At 44.3% G+C, this 23,357-nt stretch overlaps 1 protein-coding gene and 1 pseudogene across 2 annotated transcripts in view; both read left to right on the forward strand.

Moving 5' to 3' along the window:
* Vps41 (VPS41 subunit of HOPS complex) overlaps positions 1-23,357 on the forward strand; it is a 151,320-nt gene that overhangs the window by 110,424 nt on the left and 17,539 nt on the right. For both annotated transcript variants that reach the window (XM_051168098.1, XM_051168106.1), the window contains 8 exons: positions 2,730-2,791; positions 3,656-3,737; positions 4,854-4,946; positions 5,848-5,975; positions 7,142-7,286; positions 17,361-17,402; positions 17,978-18,028; positions 22,037-22,174. In XM_051168098.1, the coding sequence (XP_051024055.1) occupies positions 2,730-2,791; positions 3,656-3,737; positions 4,854-4,946; positions 5,848-5,975; positions 7,142-7,286; positions 17,361-17,402; positions 17,978-18,028; positions 22,037-22,174 (741 nt within the window). The remainder of the gene's footprint in view (positions 1-2,729; positions 2,792-3,655; positions 3,738-4,853; positions 4,947-5,847; positions 5,976-7,141; positions 7,287-17,360; positions 17,403-17,977; positions 18,029-22,036; positions 22,175-23,357) is intronic.
* Positions 19,290-20,271, forward strand: LOC127187250 (60S acidic ribosomal protein P0-like; annotated as a pseudogene).

Here is a 23,357-nt window from a genome sequence, read left to right on the forward strand (position 1 = left end):
TGTTGAAGATGCTATCCTTTTTCCATTGAATAGATTTGGCTTCTTTGTCGAAAATCAAGGGTCCAAATGTATGTGGGTTTATTTCTGGGTCTTCACTTTGATTCCATTGGTCCACCAGCCTGTTGCTATGCCAGTACCATGCTGTTTTAATTACTGTTGCTCTATAGTACAGCTTGAGATCTGGAATGGAGGTTCCTCCGGAGCATCTTTTATTGTATTCTTTAGCTCTGAAGAGGGCCGGGCTGGGGTTCTCGTGGTATATCAAAGGTACAGAGGTTAGAGGAGTTTGCTTATATGGGGCAGTTGAATGGACTAACTACATAGGTAGTTTTAAAATTTTACCGTATAGGTAAATAAAGCTAGATTGCATTCTGAAGGGGCACATGTACTTAAAACTTGGTTCTGCTTTTAGACCATGCACAAGACAGTTTAACCTCATTTTCTATGGCAGATAAATGGAGAGAAGATGAGAGTAAGGCCAGCTGGGATTAGGACCACTTAGGAAGAGCTTTGGTGTTGTCTGTGTGAGGCCTACTCAGGACCGTATGAATGGAGATGGGCTGGCGGAGTGCTGCCAGCAGCAAGCATGGCTGTCTTTCCTTGCCTTTGGAGATGGCCACCTGTGGCAGGTGTGTAGCATGGGAGAGAATTGGGAATGCAGTCATTTAAGGGGAAATGTGTACAAGACACACTGAGAAACGGCAGCAGAAGGCGGAGCACTCAAAGAGAGAGAGAAGCACATTCAGAGGAAAGGGAGGTAAATGCTTATGTAGTTGTCAGAGCAGGTGAGAAAGCCAGACGAGCTGGTGGTAATACCCCCCGGTGCGGTAATGCAGTGCAAAAGAGTTTTCTGTTTGTTATTTATTCTCATTGTGGCACAGAGAAGGAAAGTGAGCAGGCAACTGTAAAACACATTTGAACAAAGATTGAACAGGAAGGACTGTGAAAACTCACAGAGTGCTGCAGTATCTGCTGATGCTTGTAGTATTCTGTAAAAAAGAGATGTAAAAATGCTTGTGCTAGGAGAAAGCGTATATAGAGTAGGAGAAGAGGGAGTGGACAGACTGAGTGACTCAGTGGCAAGGTACAGACCTCGCGGATAGAGGCCTCAGCTCTGAAAACTGGCAAAAGGGCTGGTGAGGTGGCTCAGTGGGTAAAGGTGTTGCCACCACAGCTAATGACCTGAGTTCAGTCTCCGGGACCCACATGGTGGAAGGAAAGAACCAACGTGCACAAGATGTTCTCTGACCCCACTGTGGCATGGAAGCATCCACACATGCTCACACATGCAGCCACATATAAATAGGCACACACATGCACACACAAAATAAAATTGTAATATTAAAAACACTGATAGAAAATACTCTTGGATACTAAGACCAGTGGTCTGATTTTAGAAAAACCCTGTAGACGTGAACTATAATTTCCCACATAGTAGTCATTAAGGAAGATATTTAGTAGTCTAAAAAGGATGGTATTTCCCCTGCTTCCATTAATTATGCATAGAACTTTTCCCCCAGCACATTGTAACTCCTTATCAGACATGCACAGATAATGCTGCTGTCCTAGAGGAAGTGCTGTGTATACCCGTCAGGTGTGGGCTCCATCTCCTGGCGTGGACCTTAATTCAGATCAGACGCTGGTTGGCTCCTCCCACAAGCTTGTGCCCTCATTACAGAAGCATCTCTTAAGGCAGGTCACCACTGTAGACTGAAGGGTTCCCGGATGGGTTGGTGTTGGCAGTTCTCCTTCGGTGATTCGCAGAGTAGTTTCTCATACCAAGAATGCTAGCCAGTAGGAGAGAAGGCTCCAGGTGGGCACCAGCTTGACATCTCTGTGTTCAGTTAGTTGTGTAGGTGTTATCTTCAGCTGTGGGGTCTTGCTGTCATTTTGTGGAGAGCAACTTACAGCTTTGGCAACAGCCTGGGTTGTTTGAGGTTCCTATGAGACCCTTTTGGCCAATAATTCAATTAGATGTGACCCAGTCCTGGTACTGGAAGCTTCATTTGGTATTGAGAGATGTTCAGTTGGGGCTGTGTCTCCTCTATTACTTGAAAAATGATTTACATTACCTTCATATATGTATATGTGTTAGGAGCTTCTACTGCACTAGGTTTCCATAGTACCATTTCAACGGCCCTTGATTTTAACTGTTTGTCTCTGTATCGCCTTTAGTACAATAGCCTGCCACATCATCTTTCTTACATGTCTTTAGACTTCCTGTGGCAGTTCAACAGAAGACACTGGAAACAGACTTTTATATCCACTGACAACTTTGGGCTGTGTTTCTAGTATCATAGACTTCGTCTGTAGCGCATATCTGAGAGGGATAGGCTAGATTTGCACATGGAAAAATGTTTTAGTTTGCTTATTAAAACTTATATAAAGCAAATGCAAGTGCATTTAAATGTAAGTGTGCTCAAGTGTAACATCACCCAAGCCTGACACAGGCAGGCTGGAGCAAGTGTAACACCACCCAAGCCGTGACACAGGCAGGCTCAAGTGTAACATCACCGAAGCCGTGACACAGGCAGGCTGGAGCAAGTGTAACACCACCTAAGCCGTGACACAGGCAGGCTAGAGCAAGTATATCGTCACCCAAGCCGTGACACAGGCAGACTGGGGCAGCGGTTCTCACAGGACCTTCCCCGCCATGTCTGCTTAGAACGTGACTCTCAGCCCTTCAGTGCTCTAGTCTTGTTAGTAACTGACTTTGTTCCTTCCTCTAGGATATCGGGCTAGCATACATAAACCACCTGGTGGAGAGAGGCGAGTACGACACGGCTGCACGGTAATAATGACCTCCTACAGTTATTTATGACAGTTTGCTATTGACTTTTTTCCTTATCTTTCTAAAAGCTATAAGAAGGTCTGGTGTAAGACACGGTCCTCCTGCATGGAGTTAAAGGACTATGTGAACTGTCCGGAGTGTAGTGTCACCCTGCGCTACAAAACTCCAGTGCCAGTTCTCACAGCACAGCACACAGTGGGCAGGCAGACTGCCTGTTGGCCTTGTTAAAGGAGACACAGCTGAGCTACAGTGTCCTCACCTTCACCCTGGGCACAGCAGATCTGCCCATAGCTCTCAAGGAAAGCACACGTGTGCCTCTAGTTTCTAGGGCCAGTCGTGCCTTTGAGAAAAATCCAGAACAAAGTACTAGACAGCTCAAAGACAATGGTTTTCACAAAAGTGTCGTAGTTTCATGGAAGTGATAAAGTCCGCAAGACGCCTTCAGACCTGTCTTCAGGGATCTGAGTTTAAGACTCAGCCCTGTATGTTATGCTGCAGGCTGGCAATGTGATTGTCATCCATTGCTTAAAGCTGACCAGGAAGGGCCTGGCCGTTGGGATGTAGTGAGTTTCCCTGCAGAAAGTGCAAACCAGCAGTGCTCTCTGGATAAAGAGGAAAGCCAGGGGAACCTGTCTTCTGCGGGAAACCTGTTGTTTCCACAGCTGGCTTGCATAGCTTTCTCATCCATCCCAAGTATTGTCCAATGAGTAATGGCGGCCCCTTCATGTTCACCGACACTGAGACGGGCCTGCGGGGGCTCTGGGGAGAGGGCTCCCTAAACTGCCAAGAATCGTCCACTTACTCTATCTCTTTATTTTCATTTCATTTGCATCTTATTTCTCCCTGTGATGTTTTTGCTGCCAGAAAATGCCAGAAAATTCTTGGGAAAAATGCATCCCTCTGGGAATATGAAGTTTACAAATTTAAAGAAATTGGACAGCTTAAAGTAAGTTATTTTTATCTTAAGCCTTAAGGTTTGCATGGAAGATTATTAAAATTGGAATAAAACTGAGACAAAAAAGGCAGTTCTTGGTTGGAAAGTATGTATTATCTTGAAAGAAGAATTAGCCTGTATGTTTTATCTGTATCAAATGTATACGTATCCACCATGCTACATCCATGATTCAGGAACTGTGTTTAAGCATGTTCATCTTCCTTTTAGTGACCTGGAGAACAGTGGTGATTTCATTTAGTAGATTTTGTAGCATAACACACTTTTTAAATTTAGTCAATACTTTTCCTCTCTCTCTCTCTCTCTCTCTCTCTCTCTCTCTCTCTCTCTCTCTCTCTTTCTCTCTCTGTTTTGTTTTTTCTTTTGCTGTGTTGGGCTGAACTGAGGGCTTCAAGTGATGTGCCATTGAGCTCCTTCTCAGCACTCCAGCAACCTGTGTCCCATAGGAAAACAGTTGAATATGTTTCACTCTGCAACTATGATGAGAATTTTTGCCACTTTATTCTGGTTTTATACTTGAGTACATACTGTATACCAGTCTTTTTTTTTTTTTTTTTTTTTTTTTTAAGCATTTAAAGGGTTTTGAAATTTTCATCATTAGTGAACCTTTGGAATACTTCATTGAAGTTAAGAATATCCTCTTGAATTTTTTATCTAATTTTGGAGGTTATCTTACAAAGAAATGGGCTTTGTTGTGGCATTGTCACACACTTGTGGTGTGCTCACATCATAAAAAGATTGGGTTTTAAAGTATTGGTTGATGTATTACATGCAGTATAAAGGTAAAAGAGACAGGAAATAGCTAGCAGGAATTCTCCTAATTATTTAGATTTTCATTATTTAATCAAGAAAAAAGAATAAAGGTTAATGAAATCATTTTTGTGATATTATTCATGCATTCTCTCTCTCTCTCTCTCTCTCTCTCTCTCTCTCTCTCTCTCAAATATTTTGTAGCCTATTGATAGATAACAGAGTTTATTTGATCTTTTCTTAGTGTTCCAAAGTGTCCTGATACCTTAAATTTTTACGGTTAAAACTGTACTTTTATGTTTGCCTGTTTGGGGTACAGTTGTCTTCCCATTCTTGAAAGGACTTCCTCTTGCCCCACAGGCAATTAGTCCCTATTTACCACGAGGGGACCCCGTTCTGAAACCACTCATCTATGAAATGATTCTACATGAATTTTTGGAAAGTGATTACGAGGTAAGGGATTCTCCCACAATCAAAGCTTGTTCTCAGTGTGTGATACAAAATCTAGAAATTTGATATTTTTATAAGAGATTTAAATTATATCACTAAAATTATCCTACTGAGTCATGTCCTATCTAGAAACATTATGAATGTGGCTGAAGCGAGTCAACTTGCCTTGACTCTTGGGCTTGGAGATGTTCTCTTGTGTGTTTTGTCATGTCTGTCTTATGAGTACCATTGAGAAAGAAATATTTTCCTTGTCATTAAATTACATAAATAATTTGAATATTATCTTCCATTTTTCTCATGTTAAGGATTAATTTTAAATGAGTGATTGACCATGTAATGAATCAAGTAGCCGTGTTCGTAAGAACTGTTTGCCAAAATTATGTCCGTGAAAAGTTTTGTGCTGTTAAACACCAGAGATTAGTTTGCAAAAACTGGAAGCAAATGGTAGAACCCTAAGCCTGATAGTGTACACTTGTCATCTCAGCTTCTCAAGAAGCTGAGGCAGGAGAATGTAAGTTTCAGTCAGCCTGGGCAACATAATGAGGCCAGTCCCCATCTGTCCTCGGGGGTGGCGAACCACCTCTCTAGAGTGCCAATTTCTGTTTTGCAAGTCAGGAAGCTCTCTGAACCTTGGCATGTTGGACATATATAACAACTTCACTGCATAGCATGATGGGTAATAGAGAGGCAGGAAACCCCAGAGAGGCCTGGAGTATGGGGACTTAACATCCCTCCCTCATGGGCAGGGGCTGCAGCTCTCTGACCGAGCTCCTATGACCCACTAAGTTTCTATGGCCTGCATGAGAAAGGGTAAGGAGCAAGAGACAGTGGGTCAAAACCCAACCGTGACCATCCCAGGATCCTACTGTGCAGTGTCCTTTGTCTGCTGTCTTCCTCTGGCCAGGGTTTTGCCACGCTGATCAGAGAGTGGCCTGGGGATCTGTACAACAATTCGGTGATAGTCCAAGCAGTCCGAGACCACTTGAAGAAGGACAGTCACAACAAGACGCTGCTGAGAACACTGGCAGAACTGTGAGTATGTTTGTGTTTTAGTTCTGGCACTCTCAGAGTAGGGATGCTGCCTTTTGTTTTCCTGTGTCTACTCTTCTAAGACTCAGATGGGTGAGTAGATGACAAATGTGTGAAGCTGCATTATAATGTGACCTTGATGGCAGAGGAGTGGTGTGCTATGGGTCCTGGTAAGGAGATGGAAGGGGACCAGGCTTCCTCGGGCTCTCCCGGTGAGCCAGGCTCTGGATTCTATTACTCTTAAGTCTGCACGTCTGTTGCTTCTTCTGAGCCAGAGTCTTTATCTGTAAAATTATAGTTCACATTTCACTATAGGGATACTTTTAAACTTGAACATTAGGGCTCAGCAAATGAAGTTTGGTGAATATTTCCCCTTTATTGGGCACTCCCATCTGCCTTAGTGCCATGGAGGAGACACAGAGAAGAGCTACGCCCACAGGGGGCCTCATTCTGAGGCACCAAACGGTGTACCACAGACCAAGGTCAAGAAGGAAGGCCTGCTGCACCCCTTCCTCAGTACCCACAACTCTCACACTTCCCTCACTCATTGTTTCTGTAAGATTCCAAGAAAAGGATGCATGGTGGCTTGGAGGCCAGGACCACATTAGACTTGGCACAGGGGAAGTCATGATTGTGACATTCTGTATTAGAGCACGTGGTGTTTTCTATCGGAAGCATTTTTCCGGATGCTGCTTGCATTCTGTAGTGCTGTTTATCATGAACAGCAGGATGATTCCCATTCAACTGGCTTTCCTCAGCTGCATGAGGGGGAGCCTTAGTGTGAAAGTATTGCAGCTTCTGGAATATTGCTCAGTTGTCAGCTGAACACTGCTTACAGGAACCGAGGCTGATTCCTCTGTTGCTTAAAAGGAACATTTCCTTCATCTTGGACCATAGCTTCATTGTCTGGGGTATAGGTTTCGATACAGTTTGAAGGCTGAGGCCACAAGAAAGAATATTTATTACTTGAATATTAACCATTCTTGCAAATTTGGTGAGAAGAAAGCCAGGGTTCTGAGAAAGAGCGCATAGGGATCATGCAGCGAGTGCTTCCCGTAGTAAAGCTAACTCTTGTCTGTGAACAACTATTTTAGCCTTTAATATTATGAAACATCTCTGTGCATTTTAATTATAACCATTAATGAATATTAATTTTTTTTCATTATCAGGTACACCTATGACAAAAATTATGGCCATGCTCTGGAAATATACTTAACGTTAAGACACAAAGATGTTTTCCAGCTGATACACAAGCATAATCTTTTCAGCTCCATCAAGGATAAAATAGTCTTATTAATGGAGTTTGATTCAGAGGTAAATAACATTTCTCATTACTACGTATCAACTGTTAACCATTTAAAGGTTTAATCAGCGTCCACCTGTCTACGTGACTCATATACTTGACCATACGCTGGCCATGCTTAGAACTCTCTGACCCCAAATGCATGTGTTTTTTTTAGCAGCTGGTGTTTTGAAAGCCTTCCTTTGCATAGTTGTTGGGAGAACACCATTGCAGTTTAAGGCCATGCACGTCCCTTGTGTTTGTGGCAGGAGAGCGCTGGGGATCAAACGTCGGGCCTTGCACACAGTCAGCCCAGTTCTTCCGCTGAGCTGCATCCCTTTGCCAGGGTAGTGCTTTCTGGGAGGTGTGTGTGCTGTTCGTTAAAACCGTTCATGTGATTCCTGAGAAGGAAAAGCAAAAAACCTAGTCTATACTTCAGCTTATTGAACTATTGTAACCTATATTTCAACATGAAATCTTAAGTGAATGTCTGTTTAGAGTCTAAACTTTAGACCGTGTTCTAGTGTGCATTTTACAAAGGCTAGAGCCCTACGGAACTTGAGGGAAGCAAAGCAGGAGCTCAGGGGATGAATCTGGAGTCAGGAGCTAAGGCAGAAACCAGGGGGGGCGGTGCTGTTTACTGCCTGGCTCACTTTCTTTTACACCCTCCACAGCTCACAAGAGATTCTCTCTCTCTCTCTCTCTCTCTCTCTCTCTCTCTCCTCTCTCTCTCTCTCTCTCTCTCTCTCTCTCTCTCTCTCTCTCCTCTCTCTCTCTCCCATTTTCTCCCTTCTCTTTCTCCCCTCTTTATCTCTTCTGGTCTCTCCCTTTCCCTCCTTCTCTTCCCTTTCTTTTCCTCTCCATCTCTCCCTGTTCCTCCCTATCCCCTCCCTACTTGTAAAAAGGAATCTAATTAAAAGCACTAATGATTAGAAATAATGATGGTCATAAAACACATGGCTTTTGTGTGGAAATAAGGTAAAAAGAACACGCTACAGGCTCCAGAGGGTGAGCACATTTCCACAGAGACACTTCCCGACAGCCTGTTCTCAGAGATGCTTTCACCTGTTTTTATGTTGTGAGTCTCAGTTGGGACTAGAGAATCTACAGAGACTCAGGCAGCTCCCAGGCAGCTGAGGGAGGCGGGAGGCGGGGAGTGATGAAAGCATGTGATTAAAGAAGGAGAGGAGATGGCAGCCCAGGGACAGGCACACTTTGCTGGATCTCCAGGAGTTGATGAAAAGAGTGGAAAGGCAGCAGAGGATCACTGTGGTGTTGAGTATAAAAGACCAGATAAACACATGTGTGTGATGCTGAGCTATAAGAAAACCCCCAGACTCTGACCCGGAGGAGTGAACAAAGCAGCAGGAACGGGCCGAGCTCGCCCTCCTCTGCTCCAAGTCTGCAAACCACAAAGAGAAGGAAGCCTCCAGAAGCAAAAAGAGCAAAACAAAGTCAGAAGACCTGTAAGTTGCATGGAGCAGACACTAGGAAATAACTACCTGGGGCGAAGAGCAAGCAGTCCTAAGAGAGACTAAATCACACCGCAGTGCTGGGAAGAGTGGCAGGAGAATAGAAGATGTTGTCTTCACTGTATCTGTGACCGCTGCAGCAGCCTACTACCCATCAGGGCGTTTGAGCCACAGCACAATAGAACATGGGAACCTTTACACAGGTGATCCGGACTGAGATGGAGCAGAGGATAAGCCCAGAGACTGACAGTTTAACAGCCTGAGTACTCATAAGGCAGGCAAGCTTGTCCAGCAAAATGGCAGATGGAACTATGGGACTGGCAGAAATTCAACCCAAGTTACCAGTTTGAACTCCACGGAGAGACTTCGTGCCAACCCATTTGGCAGAGCGGGTTTGACCTGTAGCTATAACAAATAGCAGGGCCTCCATCGCAGGGCCTTCTCTGAGCAGACAGACCCCACAGCATCCAGGATGGAGGAGATACTAATACTATAGCATTTCTCAGTCTACTTCTATGTCCCTTGTTTTTTTTTTTTTTTTTTAACAAAATGTCACTCATGTATGTAAATAATTTAACTGTTTACTCTTCGTATTGCACAATTAGTTTTTATGATCGTTCCTTCTATTTCTGCACTTACTCTGTGTTTTCGTTAATGTTCCTTCTAGCTGTGCCCTGTATATTTTGGCTGTTGTTCCATCTTATTTTCTTTATTTTATCTCCCATCCCCTTTTCTCGTTATTTCTTGTCCATTAATTTCTATGTCTTTAATCATCTTTAGAGTCTGTTTTCTATAACAGTATCCCAGTCCCAACTACCTCTTTCTATTTACTTTCTCCACCTTTTTTCTTCTTTTGTGTTTGTTTTTCAGCGTTTCACTATGCACTCCTGGCAGGTTTAGAACTCACCGTGTCAGCCAGGCTCCAAGAGCCATGTGCCTCTGCCTGCTGAGTGCTGGAGTTAAAGGCAGGTGCCACTAGGCCTAGCCTTCTGTCCGCTCTCTGTTGCTCCAACTCTAATCCCTAGTCTTGCTCATCTTATTATTTTTCCATGTCAACCATTTTTAATATCTTAGTACATACCATATTATCTGTGGCCATTTATTCCCCCAAAGTTACCACCAAGTTTATGAATCATAGCAAAAGGAAGAGAACCTCAAGTTATAGTTATAGTTGTTGTTTCTCATCATCTTGGCAGAAAGAGATGGCTGTCCAAACACAGGAGGCATTGAGATGCTGAACTGACATCTCCAGGAGGAAGTTCCTCGCATCGTGCCGAGTTACAAGGGGCACCTGTTCTTTTCACTATTACTGTGTTTGCACAGCAGACCTGCCTGTCACTCGTGGTTGCGTCCACAGTTAGTGTCGAGCATGTGGAGCAGTATTCAAGCTGCCTCATGGCCAAAGCCTGTGGACTGAGGCTACAGCTCCTGAGGGCATCTCCTGCTTAGGAGGAAGCGATAGCGCGACAGGCTAGTCCCACACAAACATTCTAGAATCCGTCACTGAGAGACAACCCGCCTGTGTAAGTCCCAGTGCAAAGACACAAGGACTGTGAAAACTCAGACAAGGGTCTCAAAACTAAGAAGACAAACCTCTGAATAAAGTGCGAGAGGACGCAAGTGAACAGGTGAATGGAGTAACAACATAAACACAGAATATTGAAGAAGAAATTCATTAAAGAGCTTGAAATAGTAAAAATCTCAAAAGTTTGGAAATAAAATTTAAAAGTCAGCTTAAAAACTCAGTAGAAGGTCTCACGAACATGGAGTCATCAAGTAGGTGACAGAATTGGGTCTTGTAAATTAGGTAGATGAACTAAAACATTCACACAAAAACAAAGGAAAATGACAAATTGTGAGCACAATAGGTGAGGTCTATGGGACAACATTAAATTACTCAAATCATGAACATATGAGAAAAATAACTTCAGGCTGAATGCTGAGATGGTATGTTAATAAGGCCATGCATAACATTTCCCAAAGGGAGGGAAGATGCCCATACAGATACAAAGTTAATTAAGATGATAGACCAGCAAGACTAGCAGAGACCTTTTTTGTATCATGTTATACTGTTAAAAACACTAATTATGTAGAACAAATAGAGGGTTTAGAAGCTGTACAGCAAATATGAATCAGGTTTAAAGACAGACCATCAGAATGACAGCAGGAAACTCTTTAAGATGGGGATACGTGTAGCCCAAGCCCTGGCAAGTAGGAACTACCAAAGCTGTCACTCAAACTGAGAGAGAAAGAAACCTTTTCATGATAAAAACAAAGGGACTGGTCACCACCAAGTCAGCATTACGTCGATTCTACATGTTAGAGAGAAAGGCAAGCGTGTCCTGAGTTCCTAGGAGAGAACACAGTGCAGTAGAACATCAGGGACACAAATGAGACACCCCCAAACAGCAGGCATTACAAAACAACCTAGTTATAGCCATTGATACACACTTTCCAGTAGTCAGTCAGTATTGATGGCTGCAACTCACCAGGCAAAAGACAAGATTAGGGCTGGTTAGATGGCTCCTCAGGTAAAGGCACCTGCTACCAAAAGGGACAACCTGAGTTTGATCTCAGGGAGCCACATGGTGGAAAGGGCGACCAGTTCCTGAAAGTTACCCTCTGACCTACACACACACACACACACACACACACACACACACACACACACACACACAAACACAAACACCTTAGGTGCAATGACAAATAGAGTCTTAGGGCAAAAAGATAGAAAAGCGTATGCCAAACAAATAGAACTTAGAAAGCAAGCAGATCACGCTGTGCTAACGTGTAACAAAATAAACTTCAACAAAGAAGAAATAAAGTTACTTCATATTCAGGGAAGTCCATCAGGAGGAGTTAACAATTCTGACGAACATCTGCACATTGAACATCTGCACACTGAGCATCTGCACACCGAGCATCTACACACTGAACATCTGCACACTGAACATCTGCACACTGAGCATCTGCACACTGAACATCTGCACAGTGAGCACCTGCACACTGAACATCTGCACACTGAGCATCTCAACACTGAATATCTGCACACTGAGCATCTGCACACCGAGCATCTGCACACTGAACATCTGCACACTGAGCATCTGCACACTGAACATCTGCACACTGAGCATCTGCACACTGAACATCTGCACACTGAGCATCTGCACACTGAACATCTGCACACTAAGCATCTCCACACTGAACATCTCCACACTAAACATCCGCACACTAAGCATCTCCACACTGAACATCTGCACACTGAACATCTCCACACTGAACATCTGCACACTGAACGTCTGCACACTGAACATCTGCACACTAAGCATCTCCACACTGAACATCTGCACACTGAGCATCAGCACACTGAACACCTGCACACTGAGCATCTGCACACTGAACATCTCCACACTGAACATCTGCACACTAAGCATCTCCACACTGAACATCTGCACACCGAACATCTGCACACTAATCATCTCCACACTGAACATCTCCACACTGAACACCTGCACACTGAATATCTGCACACTGTGCACCTGCACAATATCTGCACACTGTGCACCTGCACACTGAGCACCTGCACATTGAGCATCTGCACACTGAACATCTGCACACTGAACATCTGCACACTAAGCGTCCCCACACTGAACATCTGCACACTGAACATCTGCACACTAAGCATCTCCACACTGAACGTCTGCACACTGAACACCTGCACACTGAGCATCTGCACACTGAACATCTCCACATTGAACATCTGCACACTGAGCATCTGCACACTGAACATCTGCACACTGACTATCTGCACACTGAACACCTCCACACTGAGCATCTCCACATTGAACATCTGCACACTGAACATCTGCACACTAAGCATCGCCACACTGAACATCTCCACACTGAACATCGGCACACTGAGCATCTGCACACTGAACATCTGTACACTGAATATCTGAGCACAGCTTTATGAAGCAACAGCACTGGATGCAAAGGCGCAATCTGAGCAGCACAATAATAGTGCATGACTTTGGTGCCTCGATGTTATCAATGCACAGGCCATTCTGATGAAATATTTAAAAAGAAACAGGTAAGAGGAAAGTGACATTATAGAGCAAAGGGACTTCTCAAATATCTACAGTGTTTTCACCCATGGACTGTAGAATACACATTCTCAGCAGTCGTGGAGCTTTAAAAGTAAATCACATAGAGCATAAAGCAAGTCTTAACTGATACTAAGAAATTGAAACTATTTATTCTGATCACAGTGGAATAAATCTATACATCAATAATAACATACAGAAACTATACAAGCGAGTGAGGGTTAAATAACACATTATTGAATAATGAGTGGAGTACCACAGAAATCAGGAGGGAAAATAAAACTCCCTACCATCAAGTGAAAATGGAAACCTAGCATATCAGAACATTGGGGATAAAATGAGAGTCATTCTGAGAGGGAAACTTACATGAATAGGTGCTTACAATAAAGACACCAGAGATCTCACATAAATAACTTAATTGTTCATGCCCTGGTTCCTAGAAAAATAAGTACAAGTCAAACCCCTATTCAGTAGTGGAAGAATAATAGACTACAGGAAAATGCAGCCTAGTGGCTAAGAGTATTTGCTGCCCTTGCGTAAAGCTCAGGTTCATTTCACAACACGCACACGGAAATCCATCTCAGTCTCACTCCAGCTCGGGGCTCCAATGCCATCTTCTTGCCTCCATGCATATAAGTGGTACACATACATGCATGCATGCAAAACATTCACATACATAAAATTTCAAAATCTTTCAAAAATCAATAATTAAATTTAAATGAAAAAATCAATACAAAAATTATGAAACATGACTTGTTTCTACTAAAAAACTTATAGCTAAACTAATAAAGAATAATTTCTAGATATGTACATAGTAAAGTTAAACCATAGGGATGTGAACAGATTAAACAGCTGTATCAAAGAACATGAAATGATTGAAGAAATAAAGCAGCTCCCGAGTATAAAAGCCAACACTGGGGTGAATTCACGTTTCAATTCTGTGATACCTTTAATAAAAAAAAAAGAAAGAAAGAAACTAAGACTACCCTTCAGACTCTTCTATAAAACAGAAAGGGAGGGAACCCTGCCCACCTCTTTTTATGAAGCTGCCATTGCCCTGATTCTATAACCAAGTAAAAACATACTTAAACACAAAATACAGTTGCAGGCCAGTCTCCCTGTGGTGTTTAAATGCCAGAGATCTCAGTGTAATACTTTCAAATTCTGCTCAACAGAAAAAATATTTCATCAGAATCAAGTTGATTTCGTTCCTGGAACACAAGAATGGTCCTGTAAATGTAACGTATTATATGTTGGCCGACTTAAGGACAGAGATCGCAGCCTCACCAGAGGAAGTGGAGAAAAGGACCCTAGAAGAACATCTGAAAAAGCTCAGCATTCATTCATAATAAAACAAAAATAGAAATAGAAGAAACGTAGCTTACAGTAATAATGACTAAATGTAATAGACCTATAGCCAACATACTATAAAGGGAGAAAAAAAATCCAAAGAAAAATTGGGTATAAGAAAGATCTCCTAAGTTTTCCATTTAATAGAGTGCTTGGAGTCTTAGCTGGAACAGTAAGACAAAAAAGAAATGAGAGATTTGGAAAAGGAAAAGAGCAAAGCACCTCTGTTTGCAGCGATGCATGCGCCTATATGTAAGAGATCCTCAAGATGCCACCAAAAACTCTTAGATCTGATCACAACTTTCAGCAAAATAGCAGGATCCAAAGTCAACATGCAAAACTCAGTAGATGTCTTGTATACCAGTGACAAGCATGCTGAGAAATAAACAAAAACAAAAACAAAGAGCCTTGGAATAAATCTAATCAGGAACGTGACAGGCCTATTGTCTTAGTCATGGCAGCTCTTAGAGAAGAAGCATTGATTGGGCCTGGCTTACAGTTCCAGAGCTTTAGTGCATTGTCCTGTGTGCACCGGACACGGTAACTGAAAGTCCTGCATCTGGGGCTGCAGACGTCAGGAAGAGAGTGGGCCTGGGTTGGGCCCTTGAAACCCTAAAGCGCACTCCCAGTGACGTAAGGCCACCCCCACTACAACAAGGCTACAGTTTTGAGCCTTCTCTGGTAGTGTCACTCCTTGATGACCATATATGAGCCTATGGGGGCCATTCCTTTTCAAGCCAGCACACCTCTAGAACATGCATTTTAAGTCACTGGAGAAAAGACTATAGACAATGAGACCTCGAGTCCTGAATCTGAGGAATGACTGCTGTGAAGGTGCCGATGGTGCTGGGATGGATGGTCAGATGGTCAGCACCACATGCTCTAGAATCACCTAGGAGATAAGCCTCTGGACCAGACTGGGAGGGGATTTCTGTATGACTGAGGTGGGAAGGGCCGCTATGAACATGGGTAGCATCATTCTGTGCACTGGAGCCCTGGACTAAATAAAAAATAAAATGCTCAGGCACTCATTTCTCTTCCCACACTTTGGGTGTAATGCAACCAGCTGCCTTAACCTCAGGGTCCTGCAGCCAAGAATCCTCTGCTGTAATGTGCTGTAACCTCAAAATGTGAGTCAAAAAATCCCTCTCTCTCTCTCTCTCCTTCCCTTCCTCCCTCTCTTCCTGTCTCCCTTCCTTTCTTTCTTCATTCTTCCTTCCTTCCTCAAGTTGCTTTCATCATGCACTTAGTCACAACCAGAAGAGTGGCTAGCATCATCACCCCAAACAATGCAGATTCAGTGCAATCCCATCAAAACCCCATTGCCATTCTTCATAGAACTAGAAAAAAAAAAAATCACAAACGACTCTGAACACCTAAAATAATCTTGAAGAAAAGAACAATGTTTATGAAACCACCATACTCAGTAAACTTACCCTAGAGAGCCAGAGTAACAAAACCTTCACCGTCCTGGTACCAAACCAGATATATAGGCCAGTGCAGTAGAGTAAAGCCACAGAGCTGCCACCGATTTTTCAACAACAATGCCATGAAAGTATATCGAAAGAAAGACAGGCTCTTCAACAAGTGGTGCTGGGAAACTGGGCACACACATGAAGAAGACAGAAGTGGTCCCATCCCCAGCTCCCACCCTGCACAAACGTTAGTTTAACATGGGTCCAAGAAAAACCTGAAACTTTGAGAAAGGAAAGCACAAGTTGACATGTTAAGCTTTAGCATAGAGGGATATTCTGAAAAGGAATCTTTTTTTTTTTTTTTTCCTAGTCAGTTGTCTCCTCCCTCTACATGAGTTCCAGGGATCAAAGCCCAGTAGTCAGGATTATTGAACATGTGTGTGCCTTTATCCCTAAGCCAGCTTGATGGCCCTGCAGTTTGAGTCGGAATGACTAAGTAATGGCTCTGTGCTGCAAAGAATTGGCTGCAAAGTAAAGCCTACGTCCCCAAATCCTATTGTATTGTTTTCCAATAACAAATAATTAGGGGGAAAGCTGCAGCCTTCAATTTTAACTACTACATTCCACCTTCTGGGGGGTGGGGAGTGCCACAGTCCTGTGACATCGTGGACCTGCAAAGGACTCAATAACTCAGAACATAAAACTAAGAATTAGCAGGTGGGATTGTATAAAGTGAGTAGGCTTCTACACAGCAAGGGAAATGAGTCAGGGGATGGCTACAGAGAAAAAGATGTGGTGGGATACATGACGAACCCAAAGAGGAAACGCTAAGAAAGCAAGAAGTCCAGCCCAGTAAACAGACTAATAGGATAAACGAGACAGATGTCCAAGTGGCCAATGTACATGGAAAATAAGCTCATCTTTAGCCATTAAGTAACTCAGATTCAAAGTGTGTGAGGAGGCCCTGTCACCTCAGAGTGTCTGTCATTAGGAACACTGAGGAACATGCACATGTGTGCACTCACACATACAAATAAATAAGTGTAATTTAGAATTAGTTACATTTCCCTTCTCCATTTTCTCCTGTGCCTTGAAAGCCTAATTAACATATGCACCTGTGGGAAAGAGACGGCTGAGCTGAAACTAATTGCTACTCAAAGAATTTGAGCCAAAGTTAAGGTATCGTAGCTTTCTGGTTAGAACAGATCTTCGGACCAGACTTGAGGGTGGTAGCAGAGTCAGCAGGCTCCAGGCATCCTACCTGCTGAGCTGCCATCCCACTGCCTCTTGTCATAAGCTAATTAGTGTTTTATGACTGTGATAGGTGGTATTGGAGAGTCCACTGGTTTTATGTATCAGGGTATCAGGCATTGCACGTGTTTTCTGTGGTTAACCTGCTCACAGAAGGCCAGCCCTTTGCTCACTTTTGTGAGTGTGGTCAGGTGGTGTTCTCCAGAGCTACTGAGGATCCCACGGGCATGCAAACATGGCTGAGACATCGCGGAGCTACAGCATGCTGCTAATTTTGAGTATGTTAGGAATGTCTACATTTGGTGAAAATAGAGCAGTGCGGCATTTTACAACATACAAAACACACGAACCTCAGTTGGGGACACATTTGAATGTACATTCCTCTGCAAATGGCATTTTACGTAAGGACCATTTATGAAGCTTGGAGCTTCTTAAGTATAAGAAATAACTGGACTGCGTTTTGTTTAGTGTTCTTGTGTGGCAGACAAGTGACTATGGCTGTGTTTATATTTCAGAAAGCTGTTGACATGCTTTTGGACAATGAAGATAAAATTTCAGTGAGTCTTTTTTATATGTAATAGATCTGTTCCCTGTTGCTAATAAACACCACAGACTGGGCACATGTAAGAGAAAAGAGCTTTACTTGGCTTATGGTCTGGTCCAAAGAAGAGGCTGCACTTGGTGATGGCCTTCTTGCTGACAGAGTGGTAGGTTATTGGGTGTCACATGACAGGAGACAGGCGGATGAGCCATGTGAGAGGTCAGCTGCGCACCCTGGAAGAAGGAAGGCAGATAGGTACAAAGCATCTGTGGCCAGGCTCGCTCTTTTAGAATTGTGTGCTCTCATGCAGCCTTACCAATGCAGAGTCCAGTTTGACCCCCTATATATATCACTCACCTCCCACTAAGCCTTCCCCCCCCCCCCGAAAAGAGTCCCAGCACAGCTGAGAGATCACATTAGGACTCAAGCATGGACTCGGGGTTTGGTGGGAAACAAAGCACATTCAAACCATAGCATGTGTGCCTGGGCGAGGGTCTGCAATACTGTGCCCACAATAAAGTACATCAGATAATTTGTAAGTATGATTGTCTCCTTGTAACTGCATTTTAATTTTTTCTTTTTTTTCCTTAGATTAAAAAAGTCGTAGAAGAATTAGAAGACAGACCCGAATTGCAGCACGTGGTGAGTACTAGTCTCTTCCGCCCTTTTAATTCAGCAGTAGACAGTGCCTGGGCATTGGCTGAGGAGTGTCCTTGCTCGAAACTTTTCTTGAGGACACTGCTCAGACTGGAGTTTTGACCACAGATGGTGTCCAGAAATGTAACACATGCTGTGACTTTGTGGCTACAAATCAATCATAGCACAAGGGGTTGAAGTTCGATTTACAATTGAATTGGGGCTTTAAAAAATAATACGTTCTGTTTTGCTATTTTCTACCATTCTGTGCCTGAGAATAAGTGTCTTTCCTCTGTAGTTGCTATTAAATATAGTCACGTCACAAGTCACAGCACAAGCCAGTGCTGTGCACTATAGACTCTCAGCCCTCCTTTTCTGTATCCAGGACCATAGACTGATGAAAGAACAGATTTGGAGTTTTCCCCCACACCCTCACTGCAGCTAAGCCTAACTCTCCTGTATAGGTTTGTGTTATGAAGGCTGTTAGTCTCGATTCCCTCAGAGGCTCCTTTGATTGCATGTATCATGTGATCTAGAGGAGAAAGTAGGAGTAGTGTCTTGGGTTTCTGTTGCTGTGCTCAAACACCATGGCCAAAAACAACGTGGTGAGGAAAGGGTTCATTTCATCTTACAGCAACTTTCAGGTCACATCCCATCCCTGAAGGAAGCCAAGGCAGGAACTGAAGCAGCAGCACGGGAGGCTGCTTACAGGCTGCCCCTCCCCCGGATTGCGCTCAGTCTGCATGCCCATGCACGGGAGGCTGCTTACAGGCTTGCCCCCCGGAATGCGCTCAGTCTGCATGCCCATGCACGGGAGGCTGCTTACAGGCTTGCCCCCCGGAATGCGCTCAGTCTGCATGCCCATGCACGGGAGGCTGCTTACAGGCTTGCCCCCCAGAATGCGCTCAGTCTGCATGCAGAAACACGGGAGGCTGCTTACAGGCTGCCCCCCGGAATGCGCTCAGTCTGCATTCTTCTACAGCTCAAGACCACCTACAGGACGGCAAGGGCCACAGTGGGTGGGGCACTTTAACATCAATCATTAATCAAGAAAATGCCCCCCAGATTTGCCTACAGGCCAGTCTTTTTTTTTTTTTTTCCCAACTAAAATTCCCAAATATATTTAGGTTCCTGTCAACAAAAACAACCAGGACAAGGAAATATTTTCATTAGGCTTAAAAAACGTACGTAAGGCTCTCACCAGGCGTCTTCATTAGAGTGACATCATCTTTAAACCCTGCGTGGCAACCCCTGATGCACCACTGTGATGCCCAGGGAAGACAGGGCGACCTGGAAGTCCAACTACTTCCTTAAGATCATCCCACTTTTGGAAGATTATCCAAAATATTTTATTGTGGGAGTGGACAGTGTGGGCTCCAAGCAGATGCAGCAGATGCGCATGTCCCTTCGAGGGAAGGCCATGGTGCTGATGGGCAAGAACATCATGACTCGCAAGGCCACCAGGGGCCACCTGGTAAACAACCCCACTCTGCAGAAGCTGCTGCCTCACATCCAGGGGAGTGTGGGCTTTGTGTGCACCAAGGAGGACATCACAGAGATTAGGACATGCTGCTGGCCAATAATGTGCCGGCTGCTGCCCATGCTGGTGCCACCGCCCGCTGTGAGGTCACTGTGCCAGCCCAGAACACTGGTCTGGGGCCTGAGAAGACCTTGTTCTTCCAAGCTTTGGGCATCACCACTAGAATCTCCAGAGGCACCATTGAAATTCTGAGCGATGTGCAGCTGATAGAAACTGGAGACAGAGTAGGAGCCAGTGAGGCCACAGGGCTGAACATGCCGAGCATCTCACCCTTCTCCTTTGGGCTGCTCATCCAGCAGGTGCTTGACGATGGCGGCGGATATAACCCTGAAGTGCTCTGACATCACTGGGCAGATGCTGCACTCTCGATTCCTAGAGGGTGTCCAAAATGTTGCCAGCATCTGTCTGCAGATTGGTTACCCGACTGTTGCCTCGGTGCCACCCTCTATCCCAGCGGGTACAAGAGGGTCCTGGCTTTGTCTGTGGAGACTGTCTACACCTTCCCTCTTGCTGAGAAGGTCAAGACCTTTTTGGTTGATCCATCTGTATTTGTGGCTGCTGCCCCTGTGGCTGCAACCACCACTGCTGCTCCTGCTGCCCCAGCCAAGGCTGAAGCCAAGGAGGAGTCGGAGGAATCAGATGAGTTATGGAATTTGGTCTCTTTGACCAGTCACCTCTCAAAGCAGCCAATTCAGCCAGCTTAATTTGAAACACATGGAACTCAAGGCTTACTTCTCTTTAAAAACAAAACAAAACAAAACACCAAGCCATACCTAAGGAAAGGATTGGGTGGCCATGGGGGTTTATGCCAGTGGAGATCCCTTTGCTTGGAAAGTGTAATATTCCACTCAAAACTCAGCTTCTGTGCTGACGCTCAGCAGGGCTCATGGATGGCGTTCGTAAGCTGGGCATACTGTGCTTCTGTTTATTGCTCAGGATTGAGTGCAGATGCTGTCAGCATAGTTTTCATGTCTAGAAAAATCTCAGAATTACCTGCTTATACCAGCAAGGCTCCACTCTGCTGTCTGTCTAAAAAGTTTGCTCATTTCTGACCCACTTGTGCTATAAACAGAATTAGGGGAAGCATCACTCTGCGACATTGTAGCCAGTGAAAGGTGGCAGATAGTCGCTAAAATAGCCATCCACCACCTGGCAGTGCACTGTCTGTGTTACCAGCGACAGGTAAGCACCTCCTCAGGGAAAGCAGCCGCTGTGCCTGGCCACATGCAGACCCCACTGCAGGCAGCCAGTCAGCAGTCCTCGGCAGACCCCAGCCCCACAAGTGAAATCAGTTTGGCTGGTCCATGTCCCCTTCTTGCCCCAGAGAAATGTGAACAGCCCAAAGGATGACTCCTGAAGTACATCTATAGGTCTTGGCGTGACGTACAGCAGTGAATTCACAGCTGGGGCAAAATGAGGCTCTTGATCTATTCGAACCAATTCACCTGGTCACAAACATGCACGGTCTGAGTGTGCTTTCTGCGGTTAGTGTGATCGTGTCTTCCTTCCTCTTGTGTTTGTGTGTAACTTTAACACTGAAGATCCATTTTACGTATTACATAGTAAACTCAATCTTTTTAGAAAGAAGAAAGCGAAAAACACTGCCTTTGTAGTCCCAACTATATGAAGCAACTGTACTCTTTTTATTATTTTTGTTTTCTGATGCCACCAATATAGGTACCATTAAATTGCATAATGATTTCATTAATTCTCTAAAACATGGATATATGGAGTATGTAAGAATTAATTTAGTTTCTTCTCTGGATTTTTTTCTTAAACAGTCTGTCATAACACTGTGCCTTTTCATGTAAAAGAAGAAAAAATTTAAAGACATTTACTTTTATTTATGTGTGAGAATGTCTGGCCTGCATGTTTGTAAGTGCACTGCAGGCTTGTTGGTGTGCTTTGAGGCCAGAGGAAGATGTCAGATCCCCTGTAACTGGAGCTATGGATAGGTGGATGTTAGGAACCCAACCCAGTCTTCTACAAGAGTAGCAGTGCTTTTAAGCACTGAGCCATCAGCCCAGGCCCAAGAACAGAATTATTGTCATCTAAACTGCTTCTCGGGCAGTTGATTTCTGGGACAAATAGATGATAATATTAAGATTTACCATCATTAATGTTTGTGTAGTGCTTAGCATACACCAAGCATTTTTCTACACAAATGCACAAATGGCAATTGCTTTATAGTCATGATGACCCACCCAGTGATGTTTTGTGCATGTGAGGATGCCAAGTCACAGGGTGTGTCACATCATTGTCACATCATTGTCAGTGGCAGCCAGGCCAGCCGAGAGCTTGAGAATCTGTTCCCCAAATGGAATGTTCCTCCCCGTTCCTTATCACTTACAGGTTATTCTTGCAGAAGACCACATCTCTTTACCTCCACGGGCAGTCAGCAGCCGACGCAGTACAGCCAACCAAGTATTTTGTCCTTCTCATTCTGACGTTGTGGCGTATCTTGTTCCCTTTAGTATTTGCACAAGCTCTTCAAGAGAGACCATCATAAGGGACAGCGCTACCATGAAAAGCAGATCAGTCTGTATGCCGAGTACGATCGGCCAAACCTGCTTCCCTTTCTCCGAGACAGTACCCACTGCCCACTTGAAAAGGTAAGCCGCTGACTCCCTGTTTAGACACAACAGACATAGCCGTCGTTTCGTAAGCCCCTTGTCAGTCTTCTCTTGCTCCTGTGCTCATCCTTGTTCAGGGAAGGCTGCTGTTGAGTGCAGTGGGTTCTGCTGGCCCATGGTGGTGAGGAGACGGGGTCCTCTGGATTAGACTTGGGGGCAGGGGGTAGGCATTCCTGTGACAGACTTAATTGGAATAAATATTTAATCCATGACAACACTACCAAGCTGATAGTTCCCACTCAGGTATCAAGAGTTTGTGTCTTTGTCTCAGAATTAGGGTGCGGCAGGAGCATGACCCTGAGAGTAGAGACCTCCTGAAAGCAGGGCAGTTGCTAGTCAGGGGTCCAGTTTGATAACCATAGGTCCAGCCTCCATCTTCCCTGAGCATTTGCTGTTGAGCCTCTGTGTTTCTCTTAGCACGCCCCAGTCAAAGCTGCGACGTGTGCCACATTATCACTGCCTCTGCTGCTCTCTCTCCCCGGCTCTCCTGTACGTTCTTAGAGTAAGGACTTTGTCTACTACGTTGGATAAAAGTATCAAAACACTGCTTGGCATTTTGTACCTCTCTAAATGGCCTTTCATTGTGGGTCACTGAAACTTCTAAATTAGACATTATTTCTTTATCAAGATCGTTGGTGGCAAATCTAGTTGCAAAACCACGTTACTCTGTCTTATTCAGGCACCCAGAGCTAACTTTGAAACATACTCATGTCTTACAAATTCATGAACGATCCCCATCTTTTTTTCCTTAGAAACAAAAATTCTGTATGCACTGAATTACCTCTGAAACTCTGGTTAATGTTTACCATTGCCTGGGGAAGCTGCCCGATGACAGGTAGATCCCAGTAGTGGACACCCCAGGCAGCTGGTGGTGAGTAGACAGTGGGGTACAGTCACACCTGCTTCAGCTCAGAGGCACACAGTGCACGTGGCCTCTTCTCCCAAATGCAGAATCTGAACATCCCCTCCCCAGAATCCTCTCATTTCAGAGGACATATTCCTCTGCATTGGCTGTTCTCCATATCCCCTGTTCTAGACTTCAGTAATTGCTGAGAGAAATGGTGATTGCAGAGGGGCCACTAGAAATCTTAACAGTATTCGGGTCTGCCTTATTTCTGTGGCGTGAAACCCCAAATCCATGCTAATCAGCCAGAAAGTTTGC

The sequence above is a fragment of the Acomys russatus genome, chromosome 3, assembly GCF_903995435.1.
Source record: "Acomys russatus chromosome 3, mAcoRus1.1, whole genome shotgun sequence".
In the NCBI taxonomy this organism is placed as follows: Eukaryota; Metazoa; Chordata; class Mammalia; order Rodentia; family Muridae; genus Acomys; species Acomys russatus.